Source organism: Palaemon carinicauda, chromosome 26 (genome assembly GCF_036898095.1).
Source record: "Palaemon carinicauda isolate YSFRI2023 chromosome 26, ASM3689809v2, whole genome shotgun sequence".
Taxonomy (NCBI): Eukaryota; Metazoa; Arthropoda; class Malacostraca; order Decapoda; family Palaemonidae; genus Palaemon; species Palaemon carinicauda.
This window is the reverse complement of record NC_090750.1, coordinates 97,355,010-97,376,899: the sequence shown is the minus strand read 5'-3', so window position 1 is coordinate 97,376,899 and position 21,890 is coordinate 97,355,010. Positions and strand designations below refer to the sequence as shown.

The following is a 21,890-nucleotide window of genomic DNA, read 5'->3' as shown; positions in this document are numbered from 1 at the left end:
ATTAAATAACGATACAAAGTATTTTGTGGGACTGTATCGATCGTCATGAGTACTACGTAGCATAAATTTTACTGTACAGTACACTAGTTTTATTTACATCGATGAATATCTAAAGAAAGTATACTAATAGGATAAATATTTTCTTAAAAATAAAATATATTTCCTTCTACATATAAAAATTAAATACTTTTGCTTTGTAAGTTAGTATTTTCTTTCATTCCTTGCAAGAAAAAGAAATGAATTTACATAATTTGCAAGTCATTCTTCGTAGCGCTTACGTCACATGACTTGTGACGTCATAGTTCTGGCAGAAAGGCGCTGACAAACCGAATGATTTCCTTCCACCATCATGACTTTAAGAGTTGGTTCGTTAGATATTACAGTAGGGGGATCTGGGACTACCACTACAGGGGAAGGATCAATGGGCTCCTTAACAAGGGGGGCGGAACTATCCCTAGAAGAACGAGACATACTTTAACTTTTCCAGATCCTATCCCTTTCAAGATTACGAACATAGCGATCATATTCCAATCACTCACTCTCAGTCAAAATTCAAAAAACAAAACCAAAATGAGCAAAAGCCAAGCCAAAGTGTACTTCACCAAATTAAGTGCAAAAAACACAGGCCAAAGGGAGCTAAATTCCAACGATATCACTGGTAAGGCGGCAGGGAAGATCTGAGGAATAGTTGGAATGGTTCCAAGTACCTGGGTAGAGGGCGCACTGGTGGTATACCTGGCTACCCAATCAGCGATTGCCGCGAGTTTTGAAATTTCTGCCGTAACATCAGGGACTAAGCTATATACAGTATATATAACTACCAGGTAAGTCAGATGTCTAAAAATATATGAATGGTTTACTTCAACAAAAATAATAATATGTATACCAATTAAAACATTTTGTTTAAAACATCAAATCTACAACTTACAAATTAATCAAGTGGTTAACAACAAATTTTTGCAAGCTCTGAGAAAAAAAAAAACATACTGTATTTGTTTTGCCTCAGTTCTACTAACCTTATTCAAAGATAAAAGAATAAACATTTTAGCAGTAAATGTTTAAGATTGGATATTGGATACACTTTAATGCAATAACTTTTGTGCAATTCATCCTTAGAATATTTGATCCTGTTCCACAGTTTCTCAACTTGTAAAGGATATGGTACAGAGATAAACATCTTTACATTCTGAACAAATGATTGGACAAACCTGTCAGGTAAATTACATAGTTAGAAACAACCCAGAAGTGAATGCGAGTGCATGTCTTTATAAGGTACCATGTAATGACTATCACAATGTAATGCCTGGGAGGTCACTATCAATAGGATTAAATAACCACAAACATTATTTTGTGAGAAACTGTAATCTGTCAAACACCATTTCTAACAATAAAAGTGAAAATAATCATACCACTGATTAGCTGGTTACTAAAATGGTGTTTACATTGCTTATTTGCTGCTGTTAAAGACTTAGTGATTCAGGCCTTGGTCTCCTAAAGCTCCTAAAGGTAACACCAATCGTGAAAAAAGTTACGATTGAGGGCTATCTCACTCAGTTATTAATCTACTGTTAAAGACTTTGAGATTCTGGACCCGGTCTTGTAATGATAACAGCAATCGCGAAAAGTTATCATTGAGCGGCCTTGTTCAATTACTTCACTAGTGTTAAAGACTTGGAGATTCAGGTCCTAGCATTCAGGAGAGGCAATTATCATTAGGGACTGGGTCTGCTAATGATAGCAGCAATCACAAGGAGTTATATTCAAGTGCTACCTCACTCAGTTAATTGACTACTGCTATAGATTTGGTGATTGAGGACTTGGTCTCCCAATAATATCAACAATTATATGGGGTAGTTATCAATGAGAATTATCTCACTCACTTATTTTCCTACTACAGTGGTACCTCTACATACGAATTTGATTCGTTCCACAACCTACTTCGGATGTAGAAAATGTTCGGATGTAGAAAATGTTCGGATGTAGAAACGAATTTTCCCATAAGTATACATGGTAATTCATTTAATTCGTTCCTCAGCCTAAAAACCCATAATAAATCCTTAATAAATGGCTACACATAATTACACATAACAATAACATAACTGCATAATATGAAAGAAGCATGTATATATATATACCAAAGGCACTTCCCCCAATTTTGGGGGGTAGCCGACAACAACAAGAAACAAAACAAAAAGGGGACCTCTACTCTCTACGTTCCTCCAGCCTAACCAGGGACTCAGCCGAGTTCAGCTGGTACTGCTAGGGTGCCACAGCCCAACCTCCCACATTTCCACCACAGATGAAGCTTCATACTGCTGAGTCCCCTACTGCTGCTACCTCCGCGGTCATCTAAGGCACCGGAGGAAGCAGCAGGGCCTACCGGAACTGCGTCACAATCGCTCGCCATTCATTCCTATTTCTAGCACGCTCTCTTGCCTCTCTCACATCTATCCTCCTATCACCCAGAGCTTTCTTCACACCATCCATCCACCCAAACCTTGGCCTTCCTCTTGTACTTCTCCCATCAACTCTTGCATTCATCACCTTCTTTAGCAGACAGCCATTTTCCATTCTCTCAACATGGCCAAACCACCTCAACACATTCATATCCACTCTAGCCGCTAACTCATTTCTTACACCCGTTCTCACCCTCACCACCTCGTTCCTGACCCTATCTACTCGAGATACACCAGCCATACTCCTCAGACACTTCATCTCAAACACATTCAATTTCTGTCTCTCCATCACTTTCATTCCCCACAACTCCGATCCATACATCACAGTTGGTACAATCACTTTCTCATATAGAACTCTCTTTACATTCATGCCCAATCCTCTATTTTTTACTACTCCCTTAACTGCCCCCAACACTTTGCAACCTTCATTCACTCTCTGACGTACATCTGCTTCCACTCCACCATTTGCTGCAATAACAGACCCCAAGTACTTAAACTGATCCACCTCCTCAAGTAACTTTCCATTCAACATGACATTCAACCTTGCACCACCTTCCCTTCTCGTACATCTCATAACCTTACTCTTACCCACATTAACTCTCAACTTCCTTCTCTCACACACCCTTCCAAATTCTGTCACTAGTCGGTCAAGCTTCTCTTCTGTGTCTGCTACCAGTACAGTATCATCCGCAAACAACAACTGATTTACCTCCCATTCATGATCATTCTCGCCTACCAGTTTTAATCCTCGTCCAAGCACTCGAGCATTCACCTCTCTCACCACTCCATCAACATACAAGTTAAACAACCACGGCGACATCACACATCCCTGTCTCAGCCCCACTCTCACCGGAAACCAATCGCTCACCTCATTTCCTATTCTAACACATGCTTTACTACCTGTGTAGAAACTTTTCACTGCTTGCAACAACCTTCCACCAACTCCATATAACCTCATCACATTCCACATTGCTTCCCTATCAACTCTATCATATGCTTTCTCCAGATCCATAAACGCAACATACACCTCCTTACCTTTTGCTAAATATTTCTCGCATATCTGCCTAACTGCAAAAATCTGATTCATACAACCCCTACCTCTTCTAAAACCACCCTGTACTTCCAAGATTGCATTCTCTGTTTTATCCTTAATCCTATTAATCAGTATTCTACCATACACTTTTCCAACTACACTCAACAAACTAATACCTCTTGAATTACAACACTCATGCACATCTCCCTTACCCTTATATAGTGGTACAATACATGCACAGACCCAATCTACTGGTACCATTGACAACACAAAACACACATTAAACAATCTCACCAACCATTCAAGTACAGTCACACCCCCTTCCTTCAACATCTCAGCTTTCACACCATCCATACCCGATGCTTTTCCTACTCTCGTTTCATCTAGTGCTCTCCTCACTTCCTCTATTGTAATCTCTCTCTCATTCTCATCTCCCATCACTGGCACCTCAACACCTGGAACCGCAATTATATCTGCCTCCCTATCATCCTCAACATTCAGCAAACTTTCAAAATATTCCGCCCACCTTTTCCTTGCCTCCTCTCCTTTTAACAACCTTCCATTTCCATCTTTCACTGTCTCTTCAATTCTTGCGCCGGCCTTCCTTACTCTCTTCACTTCTTTCCAAAACTTCTTCTTATTCTCTTCATATGACTGTCCCAGTCCCTGACCCCACCTCAGGTCAGCTGCCCTCTTTGCCTCACGTACCTTGCGCTTTACTTCCACCTTTTGCTCTCTATATTTTTCATACTTCTCTATACTATTACTCTGCAGCCATTCTTCAAAAGCCCTCTTTTTCTCTTCCACTTTTACCTTCACTCCTTCATTCCACCATTCACTGCCCTTCCTCATGCTGCCTCCAACAACCTTCTTGCCACATACATCACTTGCAATCCCAACAAAATTTTCTTTTGCTAACTTCCACTCCTCCTCTAAATTACCAGTTTCTCTTACTCTCACCTCGTCATATGCCATTTTCAACCTTTCCTGATATTTACTTTTTACCCCGGTTTTATTAGCTCTTCAACCCTCACTAGCTCCCTTTTACATCCACCTACTCTATTCCCCCACTCTTTTGCTACAACTAATTTTCCTTCCACCAAAAAATGATCAGACATACCGTTAGCCATACCCCTAAACACGTGCACGTCTTTCAATCTTCCAAACATTCTTTTAGTTATCAACACATAATCCATTAATGCCCTTTCTACTACTCTTCCATTTGCCACTCTTACCCATGTATACTTATTTTTATCTTTCTTTTTAAAAAAGCTAGCACTTATTACCATCTCTTGTTCAACACACATATCTACCAGTCTCTCACCACTCTCATTTTCACCTGGTACGCCATATTTCCCAATGACACCTTCTACCTCTCCAGCACCCACTCTAGCATTTAAGTCACCCATAACAACTACATAATTCCTTCTACCCAGTCCTTCTACACACCTAGTTAATTCATTCCAGAACTCATTCCGCTCTTCTTCACTTTTCTCACTACCTGGCCCATACGCACTGACAAACGCCCAACATTCCCTACCCAACCTAACCCTTACCCACATTAACCTAGATGATATCTCCTTCCATTCCACTACTTTACCTGTCATCCATTCACTCAACAATAAAGCCACACCCTCTCTCGCTCTTCCCCTTTCAATCCCAGACACTCTACCAGACATTTCACCAAACATCACTTCACCCTTTCCTTTCATCTTTGTCTCACACAAGGCCAATACATCCATCCTTCTACTTCTAAACATACTTCCAATCTCACATCTTTTACTCTCTATCGTACTACATCCACGCACATTCAAACACCCCAAAACTAGAGTGCGGGGAGCAGTCACTCTCCCCCCAGCTCCATCTCTTTGGATAATTATAAAGAAATAATAAAAAAAAAATGTGTTTTATTGCCACTTTACCTTAGAGACACGCCAACACAGGTGTAGGATTTGCTACGCCAGGAAGAGACGGACGATCGGCGAGAAGGTAGACATGGTGTTAACATGTTCTTTAAATAAATACTCTCTCTCTCTCTCTCTCCCTCTCTCTCTCTCTCTCTCTCTCTCTCTCTCTCTTGTTCTTCTTCACTGTTAGTGTTAGAGACGTCTATTAATTTTTTTTCTGAGAGAGAGAGAGAGAGAGAGAGAGAGAGAGAGAGAGAGAGAGAGAGAGAGAGAGAGAGAGAGAGAGAGAGATTAAACAAATAGGAGGGATTAAACAAAAATGTGTTGTGTACATATGATTTTTAACAACGTTAACGAGTTGAAAGACAGTTAAATGTAACTAAAAAAACAATATCAGCGAATCTGAATTCCTTTATTAACTAAAACAAATATTGATACAAACACACTCGTGTGCGTATGTGCAAACACACACACACGCACGAGGAGACACGATCGGCGAGGAAGTAGAGATGGTGACTGCGATAACATACACTACGGAAATTTTAATCTAACTTAGCTTATTTATTTATTTTTTTAATTTTTGTATTTCATATTTTTTACATTTTTTCTTTTGATTTTTTATTTTCATTACTTTCAATGACGAGTTACGGTATGTTATCGCAGTCACCATCTCTACCTCCTCCCCGACCGTCTCTCTTATTGCGTAGCAATTCTTGCACCTGTGTGTGTGTGTTTGTGCATACGCACACGAGTGTGTTTGTATCAATATTTGTTTTAGTTAATAAAGGAATTCATATTAGCCGTTATTACTTACTTAGTTTCATTTAATTGTTTTTCAACTCGTTGACGCTGTTAAAAATCATATGTACTCTAAACACATTTTTGTTTAATCTCTCTCTCTCTCTCTCTCTCTCTCTCTCTCTCTCTCTCTCTCTCTCTCTCTCTCGGAAAAAAATAATAGACATAGACGTATCTAACACTATAACAGCGAAGAAGAACGAGAGAGAGAGAGAGAGAGAGAGAGAGAGAGAGAGAGAGAGAGAGAGAGAGAGAGAGAGAGAGAGATTTTATTTAAAGAACATGTTAATGCTATGTTTAGAAAGAGAAAAAGAGAAGTGTTATTTAAAAGAGCTTGTTAATGCTATCTTGCTTTTCTTTGCTTCACTTTTTCTTTCTTTCTGTCCATCACGCTGGCCCTTTTCACAAATGATCGTTGCCAACAATCTCTTTGTCCTTTATCCCTATCAACAAAAGGCGTTCTATCTCTTCCAGGGTATTGCTACGATGTCTTGTAATAATGGTGATCCCCTTCGATGGTTATTTGCTTTAATGGCTGCCTTCAGCTCGATGATCCTCGAGATCATAGGCCTATTCCGGTCATATTGTTTAGCCATACAGTATCACTCACATGCACACTGCTCTCATGTTTTTCTATAATTTCTTGCTTCAATTCTAATGAAAGAATTGCCTTCTTCCTGTACTGAAACTTAGCTTCTTAGGCACCATGATTATAGGTAAAATCAAAAAGGAAATGTGAGAAAAGGAAGAAAATAAGCACTGTTAATAACAGACCAAACAGAGGACAACCACACGATACACACAAGAATAGAGAACTGAGCACTCGACGCTCAATGGTGTAATGTTTACTTCGTGTGTCGAAATAAAATTCGGGTGTAGAGTAAAAAATTTGCTCGAATTTTACTTCGGATGTTGGAAAATTCGGATGTAGATACGTTCGGATGTAGAGGTTCCACTGTACTAACGTTTTATTCAGGAATTGGTCTCCCAAGAATAGAAATAATCTCGAGGAGTTATCATTGAAAGATACCTTGCTTAGTCACTAACTAATGCTACACTGATTTAGGAGTTGGCCCTTAAAAGCTGCAGCAATTATACGGGATAGTCAACTTGCAGAGCTTCCTCACTCACTTAGTTGAATGCTATTGAACACATGGGGTTTTAGGACTTGGTCTCCCAATGATAGCAGTAAATCATGTTAGGGAGATATCATTGGGAGCTACTTTATTTAATTACTTATCTACTGCTTTTGACTTAATGATTCAGAAGTTGGTCTTCCAATGGTACTAGCAATTCTTACGTGGGGTTATTCTTAGTAGGAGGTACCTCATTCACATTCCTAACTAATGCTGAAGACTTGATGATTTAGAAACTGGTCTCTTAATGATAGTAGCAATTGTGAGGCTCATCATTGGGAGCTATCTCATTCACTCAAAACAACTGAGGTAGTAACTTAACTACTACTACAGACTTAGTGATTCAGGACTTGGTATCCCGTGATAGAAGCTTATCATTGAGAGGTACCTCACTCAGTTACATAGTGATTCGGCACTTTATCTAACAATGATAATGATAATTAGGAGAGTTATCAATGAGGTACCACACATAGTCACTAAAATTCTGTTAAAAGACCTATTGGTTCAGAATTAGGCCTTACAATGATAACATCAATCACTCATTTATCTACCGGCTGTTGACGAGATTCAAGACTTGGCCTCCTAATGGTAGCAGCAAACATTAGTATTCATCGCACAACTCTTTCACTCAGAAGTGAACATTGCTTTTTTTGATTAAAGGTATAGCAAAGCCAGTCGTAACATTCATTAGATTCCAAACTTCTTACAAAATGTGAGCCGCCACAATATTTGCAAGGAAATTACGCTGGTACTCTGTGAATACAATTCAAGATGCAGTCCAAATTTATTTACACATACCTTAGCTAAGTTTGGAGTATACCCATTCATTTGTTGCCAAAGTTTACCCCCAAACATAACTGCCTGTGAAGGAATGACAGCAAAAGTTGGGAGAGCGGAGAAATTTTCATCATTCTCGTACAAGAACTTAAGAGCATCTTCATCCTTTCTTGATACACCAACTGTAAATAGATAGTGATTGTATAGTATATAAAAGTCATTGCATGCTATATAAAATGCACATATTTCTTTTTTTTTTTTACTCAAAAAGGAACCAAGTTCTTTACATCATAATAATTATCTCTTTAAAACTCCAATAGTGTTCTATAAAAAAAGAGCATAATTCAATGGAAGTGTTTTAATTACCACATATTTTAAACTTAAAATAATTCACTAGCAATTTAAGATGAAGTACAGAACATGATTTGGAAGAAATCTATTCAATTCAATGATACAAATTATGAAGCCAAAGTAATTAAATTTCTATTTTAAAAAGCATAACACAATAAATGAAAACATAGATAAAAGAATAGTTTTAAAATGTAATTAACGCTAATGCTATATTGAACTATATTTACATTAATCCCACTGTACTTTATTCACATCAATACATCACAAAGTATGTGTAAATTCACCTCCAAGAGCATAAAGAATCAGCTGATCAGGCTCATATGTGAAACTTGATGGTGGTAGTGTTATTCCACGAGCAGCTAGCTGGAAAGAGTACAAAACTGTGAAGCTCTTGATATGTCAACATGGTTTTAATAAAATCAAAAGTAATAGTACTTTAGTTTCATAACCAGATGTAGTTTGTTTTCTGCAGCTCAATCACCAGCTATGCCTATATTGTCCACATTTTGTGGACTTTGAATGTCCCCTAAATAGCAAACATTTCTCTACAGATCAATACTGGGCAACAATCGTCTGATTTCTGATGTTTTCTCCCCTTGCTGTTTTTTTTTTCTTTTACATTACTGTATCATTTTCTTTGTGACTTATTCAATAAATAACACTACTCCTTATATTAATTCACTAGTTCCTTAAATCAATTAGGTGATATTATCCCTATACGTTTTCTCATGATCTTAGTAAGCATTGTGTTCTGTATCCTCAGTAATGGCGAATTTTTCTGCAGATGAAAATATCAAGTGGTAAATGTGAATGCCTATTTAAGGTAACTCAAAATCCCGGCAAAACTTTGAATATCTTATGAAAACCTACACATCACAGTATATCATATGAAATCTACCTAAATAAGAATGGTGTAGCATTACAGAAAAGTATAAGTTTAGTGTAGATACATTCAACAAGAAAACACCCCCAAAAACTGCCCAAATTAGAAGCTAGTAACAGAATTTTATCCCTTTTACCCCCATGGACGTACCAGTACGTCCTTGCAAAAAAATGCTATAAAAATATTTTTTTCATATTTTTGATAAATTTTTGAAAAAATTCAGGCATTTTCCAAGAGAATGAGACCAACCTGACCTCTCTATGACAAAAATTAAGGCTGTTAGAGCAATTTAAAAAAAATATACTGCAAAATGTGCTGGGAAAAAAATAACCCCCTGGGGGTTAAGGGTTGAAAATTTCCAAATAGCCTAGGGGTAAAAGGGTTAATAATAAGATTTATGATTATACTTCTAAGCTTCGCTACCAGTCTTAAAAATGTTAGCTTCTTGAACTTATACTAAATATTCTACATTTTCTCTCAACACTTAGATTTTATTTTCTGAGACAATTTTTTATATCAGTCATATCTCACTTCCATATCAATTATCCTTGTATCCATTTTCTGTGTATATACACATATAAACGTTGCACCACCAAACAAAGCCCGACTTTCTGTGTCCTTTTATGTTTCTAGCAGTTTATTGCTATTAATATTATTACAATTGTTATTATTATTATTATTATTACTATTATTATTATTATTATTATTATTACAAACAAGGCTATAAACCTAGTAGGAAATGCATGTTATAAGCTCAAAGGCTCCAACAGGGAAAAATTGCCCAGTGAGGAAAGGAAACAAGAGAAGAATAAACAATCAAAATGAAATATTTCAGGAACAATAACAACATTAAATTAGATCTTTCATATAGAAACTATAAACACTTAAAAAACAAGAGGAAGTGAAATGAGATAGAACAGCATGCCCGAGTGTCCCCCAACCAGAACTCTAATCTTAGGAAGTAGAAGGCCATGGTACAGAGGCTATGGCACTACCCATGACCAGAGAACAATGCTATGATTTTGGAGTGTCCTAGAAGAGCTGCTTACCATAGCTAAAGAGTCTCTTCTATCCTTACCAAGAGGAAAATAGCCACTGAACAATTACATTACAGTATTTAACCCCTTGAGAAAAGAAGAATTGTTTGGTAAACTCAAGTGTTGTCAGGTGTATGAGGACAGAGGAGAAAGTGGTAAGAATAGGTTACAATATTCGGTGTATGTGTAGGCAAAGACAAAGTGAACCGTAACCAGAGGGAACCAATGTGGTACTATCTGGCCTATCAAAGGAGCAAATAATCTTACCGCATCACCTATAACGGGAGTATCCGTATTAAGTTACAACCCCATCTACCAATTTGATTTGATTGCATTCTGATGGGTTATATTTTAGACATGTTGTTTATGGTGACTGGGAGTATAATTGTATTTTTGTGATAAAAAAAGATGGGAATAAATTCTTGTTTTATCCGTGATCAAGAGTGGAAGGGAAAAATGTTTTATCTATGATCATTCTGATATTTTCAAATTATAATAGCCTATTTGCTCTAATTGTAAATGGAGGTTTACATTAAAACTTAACAATTAGGGGAAGATCTAAAGGCTCCACTACAAATTCTCAGGCCTCGCATGTGTATCAGATCTAAATACTCCAAAGTACTGTAGCTTCAGATTCATAATTGGGCTTCCATAATATATCCTAGATAAGTCTAATGTTGTATAGATCATCATTAAAGTTAATCTTTTTGCACAAAAAATTGCATGAGATTATGTCATCATTTGGTTCTGATCATTATCACATTTAGATTTAATATACAGTTTTATACATGTACACTCCAATTCAGGAGGGTATCGAATGTAGTTCTAAATATTTTACCTATCTTGAAATTGGATCTGAGTTTTGCCCACGTGAGTTGTATTTCTCGGTTTTGTTTCCATCTATTATCTTTGTAAAACATCACTAAGTGGGTTTATTCAGCAGAAATCGGTATCCAGCTACGAAATGAAACTTGCATTTCTCGAGAGAAGTTATGAAGAATTCTTTGCAAATGACGCACATTATTTGAGGAATAGTATATTGCAAAGCCGTCCACGTAAAAGGTATTTTGTACTCTTTGTGATTTTTGAGCAACTGTTATCAATTGCCAATGAAAAAAGTCCCATTTAAAACTCAAACCTGGTGTTCACTACAATAAAGGCTCAAATATTCAGAAAAAAAAAATATTGCTTATAAGAGTTGGAATGTTCTTTCAATATCAATATATCTAATTAAAATAGTATTGTGTCCTCGAAAACCATTAGGATGTAAGAAATTTAATGTTGAATGTCTCCAAGTCGTAGCGTATTCCTTCTGAACGCAAAAAGATATGGCTGCAGTGATTTGCTTTCGTTCAAACTTCAACGCATATAACTTTCCAAGAGTGAAAGAGTCTAAGTGGGCCGTTCTGTTTGTGAGCCAAATTGCAAAGCTGATAAAATGTTACTTGACTTAAACAGTTCATTTTACAATTCACAATTTTGTCCAGTAATTTGAAAACACAATTGGTTAGTGAAATTGGTCTGTAATTGTTTAAATTATTGGGATCTCTTCATGAATCAGATATGGGTATTACTATAAAATGTGATTATAAAACTTCCATAGACAGGCCTTGGCTGAAGAGAATAGATTTCCTACAAAATTTTATATAATTACCATGCGTCATTCATTAAACTACAATTTGTTAATGAAAATTCAAGCACCTCTTGAATAAATCTTTGATTGTAATCAATATCTCCAACGGTATCAGAATTCAAAAGAATTACTTCTCTTTTTTTTGATGGATTGAAAGTGGGCATCTAAATTATTTATACTGCTCATCTTTTCAATACTGTACCCAATCCATCCATATACCAAAGGCACTTCCCCCAATTTTGGGGGGTAGCCGACATCAACAAGAACAAAACAAAAAAAGGGGACCTCTACTCTCTATGTTCCTCCAGCCTAACCAGGGACTCAGCCGAGTTCAGCTGGTACTGCTAGGGTGCCACAGCCCAACCTCCCACATTTCCACCACAGATGAAGCTTCATACTGCTGAGTCCCCTACTGCTGCTACCTCCGCGGTCATCTAAGGCACCGGAGGAAGCAGCAGGGCCTACCGGAACTGCGTCACAATCGCTCGCCATTCATTCCTATTTCTAGCACGCTCTCTTGCCTCTCTCACATCTATCCTCCTATCACCCAGAGCTTTCTTCACACCATCCATCCACCCAAACCTTGGCCTTCCTCTTGTACTTCTCCCATCAACTCTTGCATTCATCACCTTCTTTAGCAGACAGCCATTCTCCATTCTCTCAACATGGCCAAACCACCTCAACACATTCATATCCACTCTAGCCGCTAACTCATTTCTTACACCCGTTCTCACCCTCACCACCTCGTTCCTGACCCTATCTACTCGAGATACACCAGCCATACTCCTCAGACACTTCATCTCAAACACATTCAATTTCTGTCTCTCCATCACTTTCATTCCCCACAACTCCGATCCATACATCACAGTTGGTACAATCACTTTCTCATATAGAACTCTCTTTACATTCATGCCCAACCCTCTATTTTTTACTACTCCCTTAACTGCCCCCAACACTTTGCAACCTTCATTCACTCTCTGACGTACATCTGCTTCCACTCCACCATTTGCTGCAACAACAGACCCCAAGTACTTAAACTGATCCACCTCCTCAAGAAACTCTCCATTCAACATGACATTCAACCTTGCACCACCTTCCCTTCTCGTACATCTCATAACCTTACTCTTACCCACATTAACTCTCAACTTCCTTCTCTCACACACCCTTCCAAATTCTGTCACTAGTCGGTCAAGCTTCTCTTCTGTGTCTGCTACCAGTACAGTATCATCCGCAAACAACAACTGATTTACCTCCCATTCATGATCATTCTCGTCTACCAGTTTTAATCCTCGTCCAAGCACTCGAGCATTCACCTCTCTCACCACTCCATCAACATACAAGTTAAACAACCACGGCGACATCACACATCCCTGTCTCAGCCCCACTCTCACCGGAAACCAATCGCTCACTTCATTTCCTATTCTAACACATGCTTTACTACCTTTGTAGAAACTTTTCACTGCTTGCAACAACCTTCCACCAACTCCATATAACCTCATCACATTCCACATTGCTTCCCTATCAACTCTATCATATGCTTTCTCCAGATCCATAAACACAACATACACCTCCTTACCTTTTGCTAAATATTTCTCGCATATCTGCCTAACTGTAAAAATCTGATTCATACAACCCCTACCTCTTCTAAAACCCCCCTGTACTTCCCAGATTGCATTCTCTGTTTTATCCTTAATCCTATTAATCAGTACTCTACCATACACTTTTCCAACTACACTCAACAAACTAATACCTCTTGAATTACAACACTCATGCACATCTCCCTTACCCTTATATAGTGGTACAATACATGCACAGACCCAATCTACTGGTACCATTGACAACACAAAACACACATTAAACAATCTCACTAACCATTCAATTACAGTCACACCCCCTTCCTTCAACATCTCAGCTTTCACACCATCCATACCAGATGCTTTTCCTACTCTCGTTTCATCTAGTGCTCTCCTCACTTCCTCTATTGTAATCTCTCTCTCATTTTCATCTCCCATCACTGGCACCTCAACACCTGGAACAGCAATAATCTCTGCCTCCCTATCATCCTCAACATTCAGCAAACTTTCAAAATATTCCGCCCACCTTTTCCTTGCCTCCTCTCCTTTTAACAACCTTCCATTTCCATCTTTCACTGTCTCTTCAATTCTTGTGCCGGCCTTTCTTACTCTCTTCACTTCTTTCCAAAACTTCTTCTTATTCTCTTCATATGACTGACCCAGTCCCTGACCCCACCTCAGGTCAGCTGCCCTCTTTGCCTCACGTACCTTGCGCTTTACTTCCACCTTTTTCTCTCTATATTTTTCATACTTCTCTATACTATTACTCTGCAGCCATTCTTCAAAAGCCCTCTTTTTCTCTTCCACTTTTACCTTCACTCCTTCATTCCACCATTCACTGCCCTTCCTCATGCTGCCTCCAACAACCTTCTTGCCATATACATCACTTGCAATCCCAACAAAATTTTCTTTTGCTAACTTCCACTCCTCCTCTAAATTACCAGTTTCTCTTACTCTCACCTCGTCATATGCCATTTTCAACCTTTCCTGATATTTTAATTTTTACCCCAGGTTTTATTAGCTCTTCAACCCTCACTAGCTCCCTTTTACATCCACCTACTCTATTCCCCCACTCTTTTGCTACAACCAATTTTCCTTCCACCAAAAAATGATCAGACATACCGTTAGCCATACCCCTAAACACGTGCACGTCTTTCAATCTTCCAAACATTCTTTTAGTTATCAACACATAATCCATTAATGCCCTTTCTACTACTCTTCCATTTGCCACTCTTACCCATGTATACTTATTTTTATCTTTCTTATTAAAAAAGCTAGCACTTATTACCATCTCTTGTTCAACACACATATCTACCAGTCTCTCACCACTCTCATTTTCACCTGGTACGCCATACTTCCCAATGACATCTTCTACCTCTCCAGCACCCACTCTAGCATTTAAGTCACCCATAACAACTACATAATTCCTTCTACCCAGTCCTTCTACACACCTAGTTAATTCATTCCAAAACTCATTCCGCTCTTCTTCACTTTTCTCACTACCTGGCCCATACGCACTGACAAACGCCCAACATTCCCTACCCAACCTAACCCTTACCCACATTAACCTAGATGATATCTCCTTCCATTCCACTACTTTACCTGTCATCCATTCACTCAGCAATAAAGCCACACCTTCTCTCGCTCTTCCCCTTTCAATCCCAGACACTCTACCAGACATTTCACCAAACATCACTTCACCCTTTCCTTTCATCTTTGTCTCACACAAGGCCAATACATCCATCCTTCTACTTCTAAACATACTTCCAATCTCACATCTTTTACTCTCTATCGTACTACATCCACGCACATTCAAACACCCCAAAACTAGAGTGCGGGGAGCAGTCACTCTCCCCCCAGCTCCATCTCTTTGTTGCTGTCTCACAGGATACTTTTACAGGAGAGGGGGTTCCCAGCCCCCTCGTCCCGTCCCTTTTAGTCGCCTCTTACGACACGCAGGGATAACGTTGGCGCTATTCTAATTGTTTTATGCCCCCGCGGCCACAGGGGGCATAATAATAATACTTGAAATTTTTTGTATATCACTAATTAGTGAAACATTATGTGTTAATTCATTAGACCAGGAGCCCAGGGGAGTCTCAGCGCTGGGAAGGTGTAAAATTTTCCTTTGCAGTAACCCATTCTTCAATACGAGAAAGTGGACAACTGGCAAGGCGGAGATAGTGGGTGTGGTCATGACATAACACTAAAAATTCAATCAAAATGGTCCATTCCAGCATTTGTTGCAACTAGTTCATTCAATTCAATTTAATTTTTGATTACCAACACCTTGGGGTATTCAAGCCAGTCATGATTATACTGTATAACTCACCAGAAATAACATATATCAGCTATGTAAGGTAACCACTTCAAAAGAGCTACAAAATCTTCAGCAGGGTTTCAGGTATTGATAATGAATACTTTTAGTCATTTACTATGGTGGGGTACCCCTGTTAGCCACGCTCAAAGTACCCAGCCCCAGAAATGACATAGTTCATTTCATGAGGTAACCACATCCTACCCTATACTAAATCTCAACATTGTCTCAGGTATTGACAATGGACATTTTCAGTCACTTACTGGAGGGGGATACCCCTGCCAGCCATGCCTTAAGTACCCCTCCCCAGAAATGACCTAGTTTATTTCATCAGGTAACCACATCCAACCCTCTACAAAATCTTCAGAAGAGTCTCGGGTATTGATAACGGCCCTTCCAGAGTATCCCACCCAAGAAATGTCCTACTTCATTTCATGAGGTAACCACTTCCAACCTTCTATAAACTCTTCAGCAGGGTCTCATGTAAACAGACACTTCAGTCTCCTATTGTGGAGGGACACCCCAGCCAGCCACTCCAAATCTGCCCCACTCCCAGAAATTACCGAGATATAAAGCTCCTGAAGTGAACACTTCGAACTAGCTGGAAATTCTTAATACAGGTCTCAAATAATAACAACAGCCAAGGCACCCTTGTCAAAAGTGCCTATATTCATCAGACTGTCTTACATGGTTTGGCTTTATTGTTTTCAAATACAGAAAAACATTAATCTCATCTGATATTCATTAAAATATTAAATTAACATAAATACAAATTGCATACATTCCCTGTTATTAAGTTCAAATATTTCTTATTGGATGTGTTATATTTACTAATTACATAAAACTCTAGGATATCCTATAGGTTCTGAGTTTAAGGGATACACTTTAGCAGTCTATTACATAGTAAAAAGTGGTAAGGTGTCATTGTTATCTCTAAGATCCATGTCAAATATTGAGAAATCTTGCCGAGTTTTGAAAAGGAATATTCTGCTTGCAGTACACAATAATGCAGTGAATTCTATTGTACCTCATTTGCAAGAGCCTCATCAAACAAGGTTAAACATGTTAAATGCAAAATGTTCATTTACATTCAATTTGGTAATTACACCAGTCATTTGAAATAAAGTGCACATAGCTTTCAGAAGTGATTATTCAATTTGCTATTTTAATAATCCTGTCCTGTTATACGTGCCTGATATCCAGCATGAAGTTGGAATATCAAAAATTTTAAGTAATTTTTATTTTTCCTAACATACTTACCGAGAACTACTTTCTTAGGAGTTACCTGTAACCTCCTCTCTACCGACCAGAGTTTTTGTGTAGTGTACCCCCCAACCCGTTTTCTAAGGAGGCCTACCCCCGGCATTAAGGAATGTGCCCCGAGGGTAGGCTTATCGTAGGTCGATGTCCGGCCGGGTCAGCTTCTTCAGTAAGTTCTATTGGATTAGCACAATGCTTGCAAGGGAAGAGAAGGCACTCGGGGAAGGAAGGGAGGGCCATTACCCGAAAGTAGTTCTCGGTAAGTATGTTAGGAAAAATAAAAATTACTTAAAATTTTTGATTTGTTCCAACACGAATACTTACCTCGAACTACTTTCTTAGGAGACTTACACTTTAGGAGGCGGGAGTGCTATTCTGACCCCCTGACTCGGGAAGCGGAGGCCAAGAGGCCCAGGGATAACGGTACCTACTAGAAAACGGATGCGAGGGTAACTACACAAGAGTTCACGTTAGTGTCTAAGTACTCACCCTTTGAAAAACTTCTTCTGATGCTTCTTCCAGTAGCGTAGTCGTGAAGAATGTGTTATCCAATGGTATCAGTTGGTACTCCCCGATGAGGCTAGGAAGCAACTGGGTAGGATGGAAGGAAACCGCACTTGTGCCTACCGGTTGCTAGCCGTGATTGCGCCTGGGGCTTTTACCGTTACAGCGATTGGAGGGTGGAGATGACTGTTCCAATGGAGAACCCGTCTAAGGACTTCCTCGAGTAGTCCTTGAGGTAATGGGCAGTAAAGGTTGACTGGTTCGACCAAGTACCTGCTCGCAGGATCTGACCCACTGCCATGTTCTTCTCAAAGGCTAAGGAGGTGCTCAGGCCCCTGATGTCATGAGGTCGGGGGGTACCTGGCACTGCTATGCCTTCTTCCTTGTAGGGTCTGGCAATAACTTGTCTCAACCAGAAGGAAATGGTGTTCTTGGACACTTGTTTCTTATTAATACCTGTGGATACGAAGAGGCTCTTGATGCCTGGGCGGAGATGAGCTGTTCTTTCCAGGTATTTTCTAATTGTCCGTACAGGGCATAATTTCAAATCTTCTGCATTACCCGTCCTAGGGATGGCAGGTATTGAGAAACCTTCGAACTTCGGATCCCAGACTGCTGGGTTCTGAGTCTTAGCCACAAAAGAAGGCACGAACTTGAAGGATACTTCTTTCCACCCCTTCGAATGAGAAACGTCATATGACAGACCATGGATCTCACCCACTCTCTTAGCGGACGCCAAGACCAGCAAGAAGACGGCCTTGAGGGTGAGATCTCTGTCCACGATATCCTTCAAAGGTTCAAAGGGGGGACCACACAACATCTTCAGGACCTTGGCTAAGTCCCACTGGGGCACCCTACTCGCCTGTGGGGGGCAGGACTGCTCGAAACTCTTGACAAACATCGCTATGTGTCTCGAGGCCCCCAGGTCGATGCCCTTCAGGAGGAAGACTTGGCCTAAGGCGGCCCGAACCCCTTTTATGGCTGGGATTGACATTCCCACCTTGTCTCTAGGAAACACCAGAAAATCTGCTATGTCTGGGACAGAGGTCTTAAGAGGTTTAATACGCTTCTCAGAGCACCACTTCGTGAAGGAGGCCCACTTAGCCTGGTAGACTGCGGCTGACGACTTTCTCAGGTATAGCGACATTCTCTTAGCCGTGGATGAAGAATATCCTTCTTTCTTCGGGAGCCGCTCGATAGTCTCCAGGCGTGAAGACATAGGGAGAGTGGGTTGTCGTGGAGCCTGAGAAAATGAGGTTGATGCAGAAGGTCTGACTTGTCGGGCAGAGGCCACGGTGGTTGACTCGTAAGGTCTTTTAGGTCCGCGAACCACTCTCTCTCCGGCCACTAGGGCGCTACCAAAGTCATCTTTAGGTTTCGGGCTGTCCTTACTCTGTTGAGCACTTGCCTTATCAACGTGAAAGGGGGAAAAGCTTACACATCTAGATTGTCCCACTTGTGCTGAAAGGCGTCTTCTAAGGCTGCTTTCGGGTCTGGTACAGGAGAGCAATATACAGGGAGTTGGGCGTTGAGTTTTGTTGCAAAGAGGTCCATCACCGGGGAACCCCAACGTTGGATGATGAGCTTGGCTACTTCCGGAAGAAGGGACCATTCTTTCCCTACTATCTGGCCCACTCTGCTGAGGCCGTCGGCCAGTGCGTTTTTCTTCCCGGGAATGAACCTTGCTAACAACACCACTTGGTTCTCTTCTGCCCAATCTAGAATTTCTATGGTGAGATCGCACAACTCCTTCGACTTCAAGCCTCCTTGTTTCTTTATGTATGCCACTACCGTGGCGTTGTCGCACATCAACGCCACAGTGTTTCCCTTTAGCAGACTCGCGAAGTGTAGGCAAGCCTTCTGGACTGCCTTCAACTCCAGGACATTGATGTGGAGTTCTTTCTCCCCGTCCAACCAGGTCCCTCATGCTGTTTCGTCGAGGAGATGGGCTCCCCACCCTTGGTTGGAGGCGTCTGTGAACAGTAGTAACTCGGGTGGGTCGCTCCCGAAGGGCATCCCCTTGAGTGAGTTCGACCGGCAATGCCACCATTCCAGGGAGGGTCTCGTGTTTGGTAGGACTGGGATTAGAACTTGTTGTGAGTCCAGTTGGCACCAGAGGTTCTTCAGGTTCCATTGTATGGCTCTGAGCCTTACCCTCCCTTGGGGAACTAGTTTCTCCAATGAGACCAGGTGACCTATTAGCTTCTGCCAGTCTTTCGCTCTCCTGGGACGCTCTGACAGGAACGGCTGAATGATATTCATGAGGTTTCTTATTCTGTCCTCCGAAGGGAAGGCTTTTCCCAGAATGGTATCCAATGTCATTCCCAAGTAGTTCATTCTGGTGGATGGGGATAGGTTTGACTTCTCCGGGTTGATTACGATGCCCAGATCCTTGCAAAACTGGAGGAGTTTCATCCCTTGTTCCTCCAAGAGGCCCTTTGAGGCGGAAAGAAGCAACCAGTCGTCCAGGTATCGGATGAGGCGAATGCCTCGTTCGTGAGCCCACACTGAGACCGTCGTGAAGACTCTCGTGAACACCTGGGGCGCTGTTGACAATCCGAAGCAAAGAGTCCTGAATTGCAGGATCTGGGAACCCCATTTCACCCGGAGAAACTTTCGACTCGAGGGGTGGACCGGAATTTGGAAGTATGCGTCCTTGAGGTCTATGGTCATCATGTAATCTTTCTCCCTCAAGGACAGCAGGACTGACTTTGGAGTGTCCATTTTGAAGTCCGTCTTCTTGATGAATTTGTTGAGAGCCGACAGATCTATAACCGGTCTCCAACCCCCCGTCGCTTTTTCTACCAGGAACAGACGACTGTAGAAACCCGGCCCTGGGAGAAGAACTTCTTCCATGGCGCCCTTCTCTAACATGGAGGACACCTCCTCTTGAAGGGCGGTCCTCTTCAACGGGTCTCTGGGAGCTAGCGATTCCGCCCGGCTGGCTGGGATAAGAGGGGGTGGTTCCGTTAAGAACGGTAGTCTGTAGCCCTCCTTTAGTACGGACACTGTCCAAGGCTCTGCACCGTGAGCCTTCCATGCTTGCCATTGAAGTCTGAGGCATCCCCCAACCCGAGGCTTGGGGGCCTCCCACTCTATCTTCTTCTGGAGGAGCGGCCTGATCGGCCTCTCCTAGAGGCAGAGTAACCCGACCTGAAGGAGCTTGAAGGCGCTGGAGCTCCCCTGCGGGGGGGCTGAGGCGTTGCGGACCAGGAGGAAGAGGGAGCCTCTCTCTTCGTAGTGCTGGGAGAGGCTTGGGACGTCGCGGCACTATCCGAGACGGACCTCTTGTAGGGCGGTCTCCTAGAAGGAGTAGGTCTGGGGTTGTTAGACTCCTTCTTCTTCGAGACCTTCTCCATGATGGTCTCTAGTTCCTTCAGGAGAAACAAGGGCTCTTCCCACAAGGGTATGCTCCGTATGGCCCGCGCTTCCCTGTCTGGTACCTTCCGGGACACCTTCGTCAGTACGGTGTCTCTCTTACGGAGTACCCAGTTAGCCGTCAGGGCGAGCGACTGGTAAGTTAAAAATTTTAGGGTTTTACCCCCGGAGGTAATAAGGTCTCTCAGGAGGCCTTGCTGGTCAGGGTCCGCGGGGTTGAACGATGCTTGTACCCCTACTAAGGTGGAAGCCCACCAGTCCAGCCAAGAGGAGACGTTCACTAAATCTCTCGACATTTCCTCCATCATGGAGGCCTCTGCTGGCGAGAAACAGACCGGGGCCGAAGAGGCCCTATCGTCTGAGGCACCCTGACTCAGAATGTCGATGGATGACTCCACTTTACGTACAGGGGCCTGGGCGACGCCCCTCCGGCACATACTTTGCCCTGAGTTTTGAGGCCCAGGAGCAATTTTGAGGAACTTTGGGTTTTGGGGGCTTCGGCATTACTAGCCACCACTTTGTCTACATACTCCTGCCCTAGGACCAGATCTCGGGCTAGAGGAAGCGCTAGAGACGTCTTAGGTTGGGTAGGGGTCTACATAATCCTTAACAGGCTTGACCTCCAGTAATCCTCGTCCGTAGCTGTAGGTTCCTCAATTTTGTGGTGCTTTCTAATAAGACCAACGACCCTCCTATAGGCCGAGTCCTCCGTTGGTGAACCCTCCCTTCCGTCAGCCGAGGTCTCGGCTTGGGGTCGGGGAGCTGGGTTACCGGGCATACCGACTGGACGTCTAGCTCTTGGGGCCAGGGGTGCCGTCCTACCGAGGTACTGGATTTCATCTGCGG

General features: G+C 41.4%; 1 protein-coding gene across 1 annotated transcript in view; it reads right to left on the bottom strand.

Moving 5' to 3' along the window:
• Positions 1-279: 279 nt before the first annotated feature.
• Positions 280-21,890, bottom strand: part of LOC137620080 (peroxisomal multifunctional enzyme type 2-like) — a 170,436-nt gene continuing 148,825 nt past the window's right edge. Inside the window, exons 9-11 of the mRNA XM_068350355.1 lie at positions 8,743-8,821; positions 8,094-8,289; positions 280-454 (exon numbers count right to left, since the gene is read on the bottom strand). Coding sequence (XP_068206456.1) covers positions 280-454; positions 8,094-8,289; positions 8,743-8,821 — 450 coding nt within the window. The remainder of the gene's footprint in view (positions 455-8,093; positions 8,290-8,742; positions 8,822-21,890) is intronic.